The sequence below is a fragment of the Drosophila biarmipes genome, chromosome 2L (genome assembly GCF_025231255.1).
Source record: "Drosophila biarmipes strain raj3 chromosome 2L, RU_DBia_V1.1, whole genome shotgun sequence".
Classification (NCBI taxonomy): Eukaryota; Metazoa; Arthropoda; class Insecta; order Diptera; family Drosophilidae; genus Drosophila; species Drosophila biarmipes.
In genome coordinates, this window is record NC_066612.1 from 13,949,777 (window position 1) to 13,965,705 (window position 15,929).

Below are 15,929 nucleotides of genomic sequence, written 5' to 3' on the forward strand. Positions count from 1 at the left end.
GCCTCCGTCGTTATTTTCCCCCACTCTCGTCCACAAACTATATAGATGCCGTTTTCAATTAAGTGTGGCTGCCGCAATGGGTGTGTGTGAGAAATATGCATGTTCCACCGCTCAATGGAGGTCGCTCCTCAGATACTCGGGGAATACTCATTCTCCCCGGCTCGCACAAGGTGATTTCATTGTCTCCGGGGTTCATGAGAAATTTCCGAATGCATTCTCAACGCCGTGCCGGGGGTTTCCTTAGAATGCCTATAATTTACGGTCATAGAAGACCTTATTTAAGTCGGATGGCTTACATTCTTTCATAAATATGAATAGGGCGGAGGGGAACTCCCTTGTGGGGTTGCAGATTATAAGAGATTGGGTTACAGTTGGTAAACAAAGAAGGTCTTAGTCTTTAATAAAAACATCATATTTATTCAAATAAAACATAAAACGCCATGACCATGCAGATATTTTGTGAGAGTTTGTACTTACAAAACAGTATCGTAATTTATCCGTATTTTTATGTGTTTCAATCAGTGATCCCTTGTGCTTTGCATAACCTGGTTCGTGGTAAGGGCCCGCCATTTAGGAAGTATTTGCCAAGAGTCGAAAAAACGCCATAGACATAGGAAATATTCGCCAATTAGCTTGGCCACCCCATCGTGAGTCCCCCAAATGGCGATCCACTAAATCAAGAGGCCCGTCAGCGGCCGAAACGAGCTGAAATTGGACATTATTATACAACAATTGCAAAAATTACCCAGGGGGTGGCTTGTCGCTGGTAAGGTCAGTCCTCCCCCTCAAAAAGAAGGGGGTAATGGGCGTTAAAAGTGCGACTGCAGTGCGCAAAAATGTTCATTTGTTTGTTTAAGGCCCCGACAACAATTGAAATTGAGTGGAAAAACAATTGCCGGAGACCAAAGACTTGAGAGTTAAGAGTGACAGCGCGTGCAGTGACATTTTCCGCTCGAAACTGCACTTTAAGCAGCTTTGACCTTTGTTTCGGACCCCGCGACTTGGGCCGCAGTCCCACAGCCACGGGGACAGGCGCCCAAGTTGGGGTTATGCAATTGCCCAAAGGACCGACTGGCGATGCGGAACTTGTGGCGCCTATCATATGACAGAGCAGACATCATCATCACGGCCTATTATGCAAAGTACAAAATTGATGATCACATACTCGGCAAGCGCGAGAGATAGAAAAGAGATACGTTTATGGATACAAATTGCAGCTGGCAGCCCACCAGCCCACTAACCGCAGAAGACTTCATCGCTTTTCCGGACTCGAGCTCGTGATCTGCAACTAACCGCCTCACTAGCTGGCAAAACTGACTGACTAACTGAATGACAGGCCGTCTGCCTTTCGGGGATGCGGACTAGGAAGTCGGTGGCGGATTTCTGCGGTCTACCCAGCCCACTAAGGTCGCCCAGAGATTCGTAGTCGTAATCCATAGCCCAGATAGTGAGTCAATCTGCGATGCGCTTCGCCACACTCCACTGCTCGCCAGCCGAGTCCAGCCTTCAAAAGTACGCATCTGTATTTTGAATAAGGGCTTGGCCAGCTCCATTTGTTGCGCCTGCATTGCCATAAATGGCATTTCATGGAGTTCGACGGGAACGGAAACCCAAAGTGTACCATGCATAGGGGCATTTCTGTAATTGGTTTATGGATTTCCGATATAATTTGGGTGCGCCAACTACCCGGGGGAACCGAAGTTGGCATCGGAATCGGTGGCTTTGGCGGCTTTTTGGTGCCGACAAATAGGATTACTTCTCTTGACAGGCGGGTTTTAATTCATGCCTGGCTCTCTAATTTTCTTTAATTGGGTTATAGGGGCGGGTTGCAAAATACTCCAAGTAGGGCAGGGCAAAGTTAAGCTGGATTTAGCGAAGGTAATGATGCCGGAAGACGACTTCGAACCATTTTCGATAAAGGTCAAGTTGAGTAACATATCAAACCCATTAAAACGACATACATATGATATAAAGAAGATAAAGATATTAGATAAAGAATGTTATTATTAAGTAGAGTCGAGAAGACTTGGATTATTTTATACTAAAGGTGGCTTTGCAGTTATTAAAATAAATATAGCGAATTATACAACATTCTAAGCAATTAGAAGCTTACCTTCGCATGATACAATTAAAAGTAGTTCTACTCGAACAATGGAAACTGTAATTTTTGCCACCCAAGGTTGTTATCTGGCGACTAATTAAAGTTCAGGTACTTTAATTCCCTTTAATGGCACAAGGTTAATAAGTACTTTTAGGGCTCCGATTTTCATCTCTGTATCTTTTTAAACTCCATAGTTTATTCTTCCGTGTAAAGTCTAAATTCATTACAGCAAGCAAACAATTATTTCGTTATGAAACCGCTTTTGGCTGTCAGGGTTTAGAGTCTCGTGCAAAGAGTGTTCATATCTCCAAAATAGATAACTACACGAATGGCAGAAGCCGTGGCCTAAATTTTCAACGATATCGGGTGACACACCGTAGGCCATGGGTGTAATGTAATTCGCGGCGGACTTTAAATTCATTTGCAATTGGCCAGAAAATGAGGCAGCCTGGCCAGCAAGAGGGATAAATATTTCCGCAGTGAAGTCACAGCGATGAGCCATTACCAACGCAAACTGCGGTCTGCGATCAAGGCTTTGTGAGTACTCCGGGCAAATATTAACTGCCAAAAGCGTGCACAATTGTTTGCAGTAAATATTTTGCATGAAATAGGGCTCTCGGGTTTCCTTCTTTCGAGTCCCAAACTCTTTTTTTTTGGTTTTGTGTATCGCTGAAAAAGTAAGCGAAATAAGTCATCGCTTTTTCAGAGCGTGAACAGCTGGCCTACCTGTTCCATTTAACTGGCCCGCCCGTACTTTTATGGGTTCAGTTCGTCCCGGTACACTCGTACCTTATGCTCCAGTAGCAGCAACAACAGCAACGGATACAGCAACTAGCAACACCAGCAACAAGCAACAGTTGCTGCCACTTCCACTTGCAACTTTGGTTGCTGCTGCTGCCGTTGGCCAGCTCCAAAAACAATGAGTCGCCTGCTCTGGATGGCGACTTGGTTGAGTGCCTCGCCGTTTGTTTTATGCTTCGTCTGGTTCTCTGGTTTTGGCTCTGGTTCTCTGACTCCGGCTTTAACTACGACTCTGGATCGGATCGCTGCTAAAGCTACGCATTTATAATAGGCGAGACATGGCACAGTGGTTCGAGACTGGTTACAAACCGGACCTGAAAAATATACCTAAATTCGACTTATATGTATTAAAGCCAGCCATGGCATCGGCTATAAAAGAATCTTAAAAAAAAGAAATCCCTAAATTTAAGCTTCTATAGTTTCTAAGATGTCAGCGTTCATACGGACAGACAAACGGACGGACAGTCGTACATGGCTAGATGGTCTCGGCAAGTGATCCTGATCAAAAGTATACATATTTTATGGGGTCGGAAACGCTTCCTTCAACCTGTTTCATACTTTCCGACGAATTTAGTGTACTCTTTCAGTCTAAGAGTAACAGTTATCAAACATGCTTAAACTACTTAAAATATAAACGTGAACCCTGAATTTAAATACTTTTTTCCCTTTTTAATTTTTGTTTTTTTGTTGTACACTTTTAAGACTGAAAAATGTATAAAATTTTAGAACTTCTCTGAAAAATTGCTGAAAATTTTAAAAAATGTATCCCATGACTTTGCCCCACTGTGCCACTCGACGCCTTTTGGCTGTTCGCAGACGCATAGCTCCTTGGCCCATTGTTCTAGGGAATCAATCAATGGATAGCAGGCACAGCACCAGAACTGCCCAGGGAACGGGTGCGGGGATCGTATGGATTGGGGATGATGACCATGTTGATGACGATGACAACGCGCGCACGACGTCAACATAAAAGTGTCGATCAACTAAACGTTCTCTGGCCTGCGGATGAAGAGGATGGCTGGAAAGGGAGTGGAGTTGGGTATGGTATATGGGATATGGTGTCTATGTGGGGGAACGTTTTGAGAGGCAGCCAAGAGGCAAGCTTCATGGCTCGTAGCGGAGCTACGGGATTGTCTTTGGGGCTGATTCTCTGGAGCAATTGTATTCACGAGCGTCTGTAATTGCATGCATCGCCGTGCTGTTACCCATGCCTATAGCACAGACACACTGAGCGGAATAAGGCATTACTTTTATTTAATTCCGAGGAAAAGCCACTCAGTAATTTCTTAAAATTTGTTCACTTTCACCTATTTTTGGTTAAAAATATTTGCTTGCTGTCAGATTAAATTGATAAGTTCAGTCAATTTATAATATAAATAATATTAAAGCAAAAGAGCCATAGAAAAAAAATGATGTTTACCATAATTATTTAATAAAATAGAATTTTGTAAAATCTTTTGTACATTTGATCTGAAAACGTTTTCATAAGTGCATCTTCTTCGAACTTCAAACCTTTGGGCGCCTAAACAAACATTGACCATTTGAATTGAATGCATGTCAATATTTGACGCCTGCCGCCGTAGACCGCCCATCACCTGCCCCTACTCCTTGACCCTCCCCCTCCCCAATGACCGTTAGGCAAACAATGAATGTTTCAAGAACCCAAAATCCACAAGGAGGGTCTCGAGAGCGGCCACACTCGAAATTAGAATAAATGCAAACGACTAGCACTCGGGATTTCTCTGTGGGAGTGAAGCCATAATTCGTGGCTCTCGCCGGACGAAAGCCCAACCCATTGAAACCCATTTCTGGGCCTGCCAGTTCGTGGCACACGGACGTGATAAAGGACTCATTAAAACATCACTTTAATGGGCCGGCCCAGCAGCCTCCAAAGACGAGCTGCAGCCGAGGTCCCGGGCCACAGATACACACCAATGCCAGACACTCACTTGTTCAATTGCTCTGCCACTCCAAGACCCCCGAACAACACTCCAAAAGCGAACCAGTCTTTTCTGATACCCCTTTGAGTTTTTCGGGGACTGAGAATGGGGGGCCTAGGAGAATTAGAAATTAAAATAAAGATACATGTTTGTTCCTTTTTTTAAGCAATACTAAGACTGATCCGAATTTGTATAATATTCTGGAAGATAACACATGGGGTTTCCTTATATGTTCTAACACAGGAATCATAATATGATTTATAGATCTGTAATTTAGTTTCCAAAACTAATACTGAGTACCCGGAGTTCGCCAACTTTGGCTGTGTTTTGTGCCAAATAGAAAGAAGACGCCAAACAAGTTGCTGGCTCACCTGGGAGAGTAACAGTTACTTTTCCTACATATATACACGGATATGTACGTGCAGCCAGTATATATTTCTAATTTTTTTTGGGACCTGCCTGCACATAGAGAAGGAGCTGCTGCTGGCGTCCAGTTTGGAGCCCGTCATGGGAACCGCTGGCAACTGGTTGCCAGTCACGAGTGGAGAGTTGGTCCCGGCACCAGCCATTCTATTCTATTTGCCAGGCCCGACTCCTCTTGGCCAGGCTCGATTCATGGGCACACTCGCGATCTTGTGGCATAAGGGGTGTAGAGGTTGTGGTGGCAGCTGCACGGGGAAAAATAAACTGGGGGATCAAATTCATTTGATCATGTATGTTAGTAACTTAGATCTCTTTTTAAAGCAAAAATCTCATAAACTACAACCAAATAATGAAAGTATCTGTATACTATCTTACTTACATGTTTTTTTTGCATCTATAGTATGTGTTTTAGTTATTGAAAAAATAAATGTTTGTAACGAACTCAAATCTGCGATTTGATTAAGAAGCCCTATTTATATGTCACACAAGGAAGTTCCATTACAAAGATGTTAGCTCCGGTTTTATGACCGATTTTGACCATATATTTTCTAGACGTGTTCGCGGTCTTTTGATTTCGCGGCAGTTCAGTGGAGCTCCGCCGTCATGTGCGCGTATTTCAATTTCTGTTTGGTCCGCCGGTGGTAATACGTACGGTACTTGAGCCAATTACCCAATTAAACGCCAGCGTTTTGTGCTATCTCATCGTCGCCATCGGTACCAGAGCGCTGGCCACCCCCTCCGGATCGCGAGAGGCCCGAATATCGATACACAGCGTTTTGTGGGCTAAGGCCCCTGGGCCATTTCCTTGATTTGAGTCATGTTCTAGGGGCGTGTACAATTAGCGTTTTGTTTCGCGTTCCGTTATAATGCTCTTAGGGATTATGCTCCACCCCGCTCCCCAGTATCCCAAAACTTGTTCATCGATTGCTATCGATGCGCGATCTGTCGGTCTGTTGCGACGCCTGGATCTTGAGCCGGGGCTCTCGATACTGATGGCCGATCTGCTGGCCGGGGCTGCTCATTGATGGCTGTAGGGCTTTGATCGCAATCTGCGATCTCTCCTTCTAAGCCTGTCTTTAGAAGAGTGCTTGTGAGTCTGAGTTCGTGTGCTCGGGAAGGCTTTTCTAGGTGGCCTGGTGCGATCTTGCGGCTCGAGAACCTACCGGAACTGCATTAAGCGTTTTGACTGAAGCATTTGATATTGATGGATGGGTTGGGTGAACTGGGAATTGGCGAAATGGGTTCCCATGGATCCATGAGAGCACGAAGGCGAGCCGGTAATGACTTTAAGCTCTACGATTGTCCACTGAGGAAAATTAACATTGAAAAACTATGGATATAGAATAGAAATGAAATATTTTAATATCAAGTTACTCCAAACAAATATGCATTCTATGCTCGCTTTTTTGCCTTTAATGATTCATAACAAATCAGTAGCGCTCGGGGCTTTCCTGGTATCGCTCCCAGTGCCCCACATTCTCAACTTCGTAATTGTCTTATCAGCTCTCAACAGATCGCATATTGGCCTCTTTCCTCAGCTTGTTCAGACCAAAAGCAGTCGTATATACTTGTAGTGTATTTATGGTATCAACAAAGAAAGAGAATAATGGGAAATTATTATTATTCACAATTTCGGCCGTCGCGAATCGTGTGAATTGCCGTTTTCTACATGAACATAAACAATAATTGTAGCACCAGCATAGTTATATCTTGTACATAGATATGTATACAATTATATATATAGAAAACTAACCCAGTTCGCACGTCTATGTCGAAACAAACAAAAGTTTCCGAGGCAAGCGAGTCGCTGGCAACAAAAGACAAGAAAACGACGAAAGCAGACTCACCTGGGCAGCAAGGCAACCTGCACCTCGAAAAGGGGGCGGCGAAAGGGAAATGGTGGGGGGCGGCGAATCACCTGGCTGATAATCATGTCGACGTCTAATTGCAGGCGGTCTTGGCGAAATGTGCAAATATTATTTCAAGACAGTTGCAAATTCCGAGCCGCACTCATTCGCACTTAAGTCTGCGCTTATACTCACACTCGCATTCACATTCAGACTCAGATTCTCATTGCCATTCACTTTCCCCTATTTTTTAAGTGCGGGACGACACCTCACCTGATAGGCTGAGAACGCAATTATTAGATGACATGCAGCATGTGTGGTGCACTGAAAAATATGCTGACTCAATTTAAAGCGCTTAAATTTGAGTTAAGTTTTAAAAAATATTCGTTATTAAAATATATTATTGGCAGGCGGGAGCAAAAACCTGTGAATTTAGGTGGTTAGGACAGGAATATTATTTATTGAAAAATATATCAAAATATATGTATGCTTTAAATACTATTAAGTTAGTATTTTTAGATAAAAACGTGTTCCATTTTTTAGAAACCATCCTTCATAACATTTTTTACTAAAAGTTGGCTTTTTTCAGGAAAATATTTTATTAATTCATACATTACATTTCTTTTTTTTACCTAAAGTTGTCATTTGTCATATAAGCAATTTTTTAAATTCATAGTTTATACCTTTTTTTTATTAGTAGAACTCCAAATTTCCCCTTGTGTACCGCTCATATTCATAATTCTCTCTTGGTTGTTCGAGTCTTGTCTTGAATTTGGGTCAAACATGCATACTCATTGGCCTCCCCTGCCATCTCCTTATCACAAACGATCCCCCTCCTGGCCACCTGTCGCCCCTGTCATCCATCTCGGGTGCCCGGCCGCAGAAACTGGAAAATCTAAAATTGTATAACCTGCTCCCAGCCGGCCAGTGTGGTTTTAGTTTCCTTCAGCCCACTGGCCTGTGGGCCAGGTCTGCGCGCTGGAGGTGGCTTGGTCCCGTGTATCTCAGTATCTGCGGCCATAAATTTCAGCCACTTTGATCTCGCCACATCGAATGTAAAGTGCTTAATGGGCCCGAAACAGTTGACCGGACTGGGCACACAAAAATAGGAGAACGAGAAGCAAAAAGCGAACCTTTTGTGTGCGGCGCAGAATTGCATTGTAATTTACAAAAATATTTCCAGTTCTCATTGTCTCGTTGCTGTTTTTTATTTATTTGTTTCTTTCCTGTGAGCTGTTCCCCAGAGATTTTAATCGTTGTCGCCAGCGTCGCCTTGTCAACGTTGTCCAGCCCCCCAATCCTCCCTAGAAAAAAGCGTTCCGACCGTTTTATGCTGCTTTACATTGGCGTCGCATTTTTTGCCCCTGTTGCTGCGGTGCTGCGATGTTGCTGTTGTGCTGTTGCTGCTGCTGCTGCTGCTGCTGCTGCTGCTGCCAACATTGATCACGACCGGGCAGATAGCCGGTAGAAGTGGCCAAGTCGAGAGCTACTTGTAGGCCGGCTGCCGATTGTCGTTTGCCTATATAAATGTATATATCTATATGTATACGTATTTATACACGGCATTCTTTCTACGGAAACAATTGCATAAAATGTGAATCCTGATAGCGACAGAAAAAGCCAAAGCAAAAGCCTGCCTCTAGGAAATGGTCAAGTCAAGTGGGTAGAGCACAGAAAACAGTAGGAGACCGCAGACTGGAGACTGCAGATCGCAAGTAAAGGAGTGGAGGGCAGATGGCCAGACAAGGAGTTTATGATTCCCCCAGATGCTTAGGAGACAATGGGTAGTCATAATGGAGGATCGCGAGAGGTCTGCACATAAATATAACAAACTGCAATTCGCGACTCGGGGGCCTGAGTTTCATTCCCCTGAGAAAAGCGGTCGTAAACTAGGAAGTTTCGAAAAGTTGTAGAAACAGAAATGCATTAAAATGTGATGAAAGCATTGCGAGATTTTTTAAGATTTTACATAATTTTATTTTTTTTAGGTATCTATTATTTTTATGTATGCTTCGATGTTTATTTTCTATTCTCATGGGACTCCTATGAGCTTCCAGCTTTACACTCGGACACTTTGTGGATTGGCCTTTTTTTTGCGAGTACTTTGCACCTGAGTGGACACTCGGCAATTGCAGCGGCTGCCCAAAGTGCATTCAAATATTCACACCTCGCCAGACAACCCAACCTCCCCTCCCTCGATTAGTGTCGCCTGACTCAGCAGCTCTTGTTTATAAAGCAATGTCAGAACTGCCCCAAAAAGGGGCAGGACAGTAGCCGATGAGAACCCACAGCCAGTACAGTAATTCCTCGAACATGGAGGTCAGGCGAAAGGTTAAACTGACTAGATTGGCAGCCGTGGGAGGAGCTTGGGGACCCTTTGTTGGCCAAAAACCGAATTGGAGCTGTGGCAACTGCCTTATAATTGCCGCATTGCATGTCCGTGGTTTCAACTTTGATATTAGCCCGAGTTCGGGGAGTAGTTTCTTTATTTTTTTTTCGTTTTCGGTGAGAATTGGCGGATTGGGAACAGGCGCACCCTCAACAAAGACAGTCTCATTTATTTGGACTGGATGTATGCAAAGTGGGGGAACAAAGCAATAGCCACGAAGGCAGTTCGCCTTTGGCATATTGCACTCTGCCTCACTTCACTTGGGTTCACCATCCGCAATGCACATTCCGAATCGAAAGATAGTCGCAGTTCCCCTGGGTTCCCAGTTCTGTTCTCTCTGCTAATTGCATGGGAAAATTCACAAGACGATGAAGGGGTTCCTGCTTAAAAGTCGCCTGATATTCACCTATATAGGCTGTAATTATGCTTAATTGCGGTGTATGGTGATTAGGAGAAGAGCCCTTTTTAGTCTAGTTATGCCAGCATCTATTTCATTTAAGCTACTTCAAATGATGATGTCACTGCACTTTAACCTGTGAGATACAGAAGTTCGAGTGGTTTTTTACATTAATCTAAAGCTATTTTGGATTGTGACGAAGGGAAATAACATTTTTGTTAATGCATCATCAGAAACCTTGCCTTACTCATGCATTTAGATATAAAAAGCATCTTACTAAGGCAAGTATTTGGCTGAACCATTTACGTTCTTAGAAAAGAAACAGATTTTTTACCCCTTATATTACGACGGAGTAAAAGGCGCTTAATACTATGTGCTTATGATATTACATTTTATACTTCTAGGTGATTAAAATATATAGCTTAATTCAATCGCAGCTCCAACTTTGTAAGCTTTGGCCTTGTTTTGCTCACTTCTCAACCGCTTCCCCCTGGCTGCCATTCAGTGTACTACCATCTCCCACTTGGGCACACTTGACTTCCACCTCTTCCATAGTTTTCCCATTAATTATGTCTCTCAACCTTCAGCGCCTGCAACTGCAACTGCAATCTGTCGCTGCAGCAGTGCAACAACCATTGCAGCTGCAGTTCTTCGGCAAATGATGTAAGGGCCAACTCCCCGGAGGGGCGAGGGAAAAACGCTGAAGCATTTAACTGACATTTGTTGTCAACCTCTTCAGTGGTGCAGAGCCCCCGGTGGAAATGCCACTCGGCACTGCAGCCACTGCAGCCACTGCACAGCTGTCACAATGTTTTATCATTTAGTTTCCACGATAAAAACAAATCCATGTGAACGTGTGGAGAAAATGTGCCATAATGTGCACAAAGTGTGTGGGCGGCACCCACGCTCGAAGGCGGGCTCGGATGCGGATCGAGATTGAGATACAGATTGAGATGGGGCTGCAGACGGGTTCAGTGGCTGGGCTAAAAATAACGCAACCGAATTATTATTTAACGACTTGGCTTCTTCGGCTGGGATGCCTTAACACCTTTTGTAGCTTTTTCGGCAAGTGTTTTCGCCAACGCCAAAGTGAAAGTGAAACAGCAGCTGACACTGCACTTGGTTGTTTGAAGTTGTCGCTGCTCGCTGTTGCACCTGAACTCCACAACTTCCCAAACACCAATTACAAATAACTATATAGGTGTATATACATCTGTATGCTTTTCGCTTTCCTGCGAAGCCCCGTCAACTTCAAACTCCAATTAGAGTGTCAGTTTAATGAACTGCTGCCCGAGCGAGGCATATGAAATCCCGTCTCGCCGATTTCAGGGCTTCAGGGGGTTAACTGCATTACACGCTGCACATTTTTATGGCTCGTCGGCCTTAACCCTTGGCCCCGCTTCAATCGCACTTTGCTGTCGGCATTCCATGCCATTTTTGCATCGCCTAGTAATTATTATATTTGATGTTTAATGTCTTCGTGTTTAATTTTATTGCAGATTATCAGCGAACTAGCGGAGATCGTCTACACTGCATTGGACTACAATCTGCCAGAGGACGAGGAGTGCCAAATGTCGCAGGAGCTGGAGAACCTCTTCAACTTTATGACGGCGGATGGTAGGTTCTGAAAATTAACTTTATTATAATACGTTTGGGTTCCACAATTATTGAAGAAAGGGATTTACTTATTAAATTGTTGGAATTAGGATCATCTTTATCTATCTTAATGATTAAATATATCATAGCGATTTATAACATTTTTGTATATTTAATCTATTTTTATTTGAATATTCGTAACTTAAACTAATATTGAAAACCAGCTACAAATATTTGTAAATACGAAGAAAAAGCTTTTCGTTATTTTCTTCAATTTAAAATCTATTCGACATTATGACGGCAAATGGTGAATTTAAAAATTTTTTTTTGTTATGCTATGATCACAAAAATTATTTAGGAATGGGTCATAGTTTTTAAAAGGAGAATTAACCACTTCCTTAACTTTTCATACCTTGCAATGATCTGAGATCAGGGCATCTAAAATCTTCAATTTTATGATTAAATATCTCTACAGAGATTTTTATGTATAAGTAATTATTATATTTAAGTATAAGTCAGTTTAGTTATTATATTTAAGTATCAGTCACTTAAAGAAATGTTAAAAAGTAGAAACAAATATTATTAGATAAACGTGTATAATTACTGTGAATTATATTCCTCAAATGGTGAAACATCTTTGTACTAGTTTTAGTTAAGTAAATTCTAGATTAGAAGCTCTGAGTAAAGTCCCCAACCCGAAGCTTAGCTTCTCAGCTTCTCTTCATTGGGGACTTTTTGAGCGGAAGCCCCCTTTTATCGGCCAACCACAAGCGAAAACAAGACGAAGGTCAAGTAATACCGCGTGCAATGAATCACGTAAAGTTTTTGATAAATTGAACGAAAAACTGCAATTGTAATGAACATGAAATCCGTATTTTTAAAGGCTGATTTAATTCATTGCAGAGGCAGACGACGATTGCATTGACGAGGGCATCGACGAGGGCGACAAGCGCTGGGACGACGACTCCGAGGAGGAGCGCAACGATACCAAAGAACTAGAGCACATAATCGAGGTGGGTTTCCAATTCGAGTCGATCGTATCTGGCATTTGCAATCGAGTCGTGTCATGATGTGCCAAAAACTCAAAACAAACCAATGCAAACTCGAACCCCGAGCGAAGTGTGAGTCAGAGTTTTTCTCTATTTTTTCGGGGGTGCGCCAAGATCTGACCTTTTGACCACGCTCCAGTACGCTCCATTTGCCAGCGCTTTTGACATATATAAGTATATACAGAGGCAATGCATCGATATTTATCGGTGGGAAAACTTGTTTGGCTCACGTTACAGTTAGCCAAAGCGAGCGTACACCAAGAGAAAATAGGCTTAGCCTCAGGCCCTAATTAACTAAAACACACAGTGTTCCTTTGAGTTTATTCCTTTTAATATTTCGAAAAGTTAGATAATTTATTTAGAAGCAATTGATATTGGCTTTTTGATAATGTATCATCGTCCCAAGTCTTAATAAACATTTTCCCTCTGTGCAGAAATCGGAGCATCTGGCAGATACTTGTTGTGCGCGTATCTGTATCGCGGCTAACCGCAAACAAGCCAGATTCAGTCCGGGTTCTAGTCAGAGTCAGATACTTGGATTACGATGCCCGGTTGACTGGAAAACAATTTCAATAGCGGCTCGATTGCACCGATATTAAATAACCGAAATAACCATAAAACCAAACGCTTTCGTAATCGTAGGAAATCAGCCGCAGATCTGTAAATCAGAAGTCTGAATCTGAGACCGCCTCGCCGCTGCACTTGATTGCGCATCGGGAATTTTTCCGCGTTTTCCGGCAGCCCATGCACCGGCCGCCTCATCTGCCAGCCCATTCGATCCACCGGAGGATCCCCGATTTGGCAGTGGGGCGTGTGATAAACATAAACCTCGCACCGTCGCTGATTGAGCCAGGGTCTTCGGTTCTGTTTGAGTGCCACCCAACGGGGCGGGGCTGGGTGGTTCTTCTCTAATGAGCCACTTTATAGAATTGACACATTGCTGTCAGGCAACAGTGAGCAGCGGTGGACCCCTGCTCGGTCTTCGTTTTTCCACCTGCCTGACTTTTCTAGCACACCAACGTAAAGTGGAAAAGTATCTGCAACTAATATAGATAGATTTGCATTTTTCAACGTCTGTGTCTGTACGGTTAGATAAGATTTGGCCTGGCGGAATAAATTGAGTCGGTCTATATACGAGATATGATTATCGTAATAAGAAGTGAAAGGAAATTGCCAAAGGCGTGAGACGTAATTAGCTCTCGGTACGCAGAATTTATGAATGTGGGTAATCTTCGGGTTATTCCCAGAATTTCGGCAGGAGGTATTCCTCGGTGACCGCAGAAACCGCTGGGGTAAATAGGGTATTTCTCACAAGCATTTGGGTTCTTGCATTGGTTTGTTTATCAAATGAATACCTCATTAAATGTATATAGTTAATAACCCGAAACCCCCTTGCAGACCTGCAGAAATCACATAAAAACCACCCTGCCCGAGAACCACTACAAGGCTGTTTGCCGAGCCCTCGTGACCGAGACCATAGAGCTCCGAGTCTTTCTGCAGCAGGTCCTGAACAATGGTAAGTACTCCACCAGGCCCACTGGGCGGACTGTTAACTAATTGATCACCTCCAACAGCAGGTGCCGAGAAGCTGATCAAGGCCTCGGAATCGTCGACCACCACGCAGCAAGAACTGGCGAAGCTGGGCTTCAACGACTGGGTAAGATTCTCCGAGAGTCCCCGTCCACCGAGTCCCCAGATACCTACTAGTTATGTAATGGTGCTACACTAATGGCCCACAGTGGCTATGGCGACGGCGACTCACGATTTGTTTGGCGCACCTCTTCGAGCCAAAAAATCACATGCCATAAGCCATCATCATCATAATCATTATCGCAGAGATCACGAGCATTTTGCGGCGGGGCTTTCCGCTCTGGGTTGGAATAAAAAGTGAACTATTTCATGCATTGCCAAATGGAATTCACTTTTAATTTCAATAATTGGCCCGCGGTGGTCGCCTCCATTTTGGCCATCATCCTAATGAGTTCAACGCCGCTCCGCATACTTGTGTGTTTTTCGCGAGCCATTTTAATGGGCGCATATATCATCTATATATTTTTGGCGCTCGGTGCGACCTTTGGCGAATATGTCGAGGCCGTCACAGGAGTTGGCCATCATCACATCGGGCCGCCATATCGCCGTCATCCAACCTCCGAAACTCATTGAGACACACACGCAAATTGGCCAGACACGCAAACCGAAATTCGCTCTTGTTTTTGTTTCTATTTTTTCTTGACTGCTTTTTTGTGGCGTGAAAAGTTATACTATAGTTGGCTTCACCGTTCGAGGTGTGTTTGATACTTTCAATCAGATGGAAACCTGAAACTGTCAAAGAACAGTTGGCGGAGTTTGCCCCAAAAAAGTTGATAAGACGGAAAATACATTTTTATGGGGCTCTTTCAGACTCATTTGCATGCCTCACAGAACCGATTTAAATATCACGGGTTGTATAGCAATAGCAAACAGCTTTTAATTAGCAACATGATCTGTCAATTGAAAATTTGATTAAAATGCACATGTTCAATATTATTTCAGTTGCTAATTTAAGGCTTGAATCGTTAACCGCAATTTCGCGAATGTTTGTATTTATATGAACTGCTAAATCGGTTTCGACAGTCAAAAGACTCTCATAAAATGTTATTAAATGAAGTTTACACACTAATCGTAAAAATAATAAAAGTAGGCTATTGAATTTATGGGAATGGAAGTATTTAAGATCCCTAAAAAGTAGATCCACTGTTTGGTTAATACACAAATAGCTGGGCTTGGCTTTCCCTCGCCTCACTGCCAATCTATGCATGTCTGAGGAAAAAGAAGGCAAAAATAAGAAACCTTTGCGTGTGGAATAGACGATAGACGACACATCATTATGCCATAATATTTGCTTATACTGGAGTGCGGTACCAACGAAATCAGATAATGAAATAGACCATAAATATTTTTCGCCTTACACCCGTGAATTTGCATGTGCCGAAAGACTGGGGATTAAAAAGAGGGTGCAGCCATGGAATTGGCCAATTAATTGGCCAGACATATACCACATATCATGTGTGCAATGAAGACCTGGTAACGAGTGGAGTGTTTGTTTGGTGCCTTGGCTTTTTGTTGGCATTGCGAAACGTAATTTCAGGCCATTGTAGAGGGTTGATTAAATGCCGTCTTATCATTTGCTAGTTCTTCGATAAGACTTGCCCGCCTTTGTTTGGTCTATTGTTTATAGGGAGCGTTTTTCTTGAGCTTCTTCTGCCTCTTCACTGCTGCCAAAGCGAAAGAAGTGTGTCTTTAGTCAGCGTTTCATCGTGTTTTCTGGGAAGACAACAGCCTTCAGAATGTCACACAGCAAACTGATTGTTAAAACGCTTTTTGACTGAGTTTACATTGTTTTTGCT

The 15,929-nt window shown here is 43.2% G+C and overlaps 1 protein-coding gene across 4 annotated transcripts in view; it reads left to right on the plus strand.

Annotated features, from left to right (window-relative positions):
* LOC108033813 (protein spire) overlaps positions 1-15,929 on the plus strand; it is a 40,083-nt gene that overhangs the window by 13,097 nt on the left and 11,057 nt on the right. For 3 of the 4 annotated variants that reach the window (XM_017108434.3, XM_017108436.3, XM_017108438.3), the window contains exons 3-6: positions 11,398-11,515; positions 12,398-12,507; positions 13,942-14,059; positions 14,118-14,200. In XM_017108434.3, the coding sequence (XP_016963923.1) occupies positions 11,398-11,515; positions 12,398-12,507; positions 13,942-14,059; positions 14,118-14,200 (429 nt within the window). The remainder of the gene's footprint in view (positions 1-11,397; positions 11,516-12,397; positions 12,508-13,941; positions 14,060-14,117; positions 14,201-15,929) is intronic. The other variant, XM_017108435.3, reaches the window with a different exon arrangement.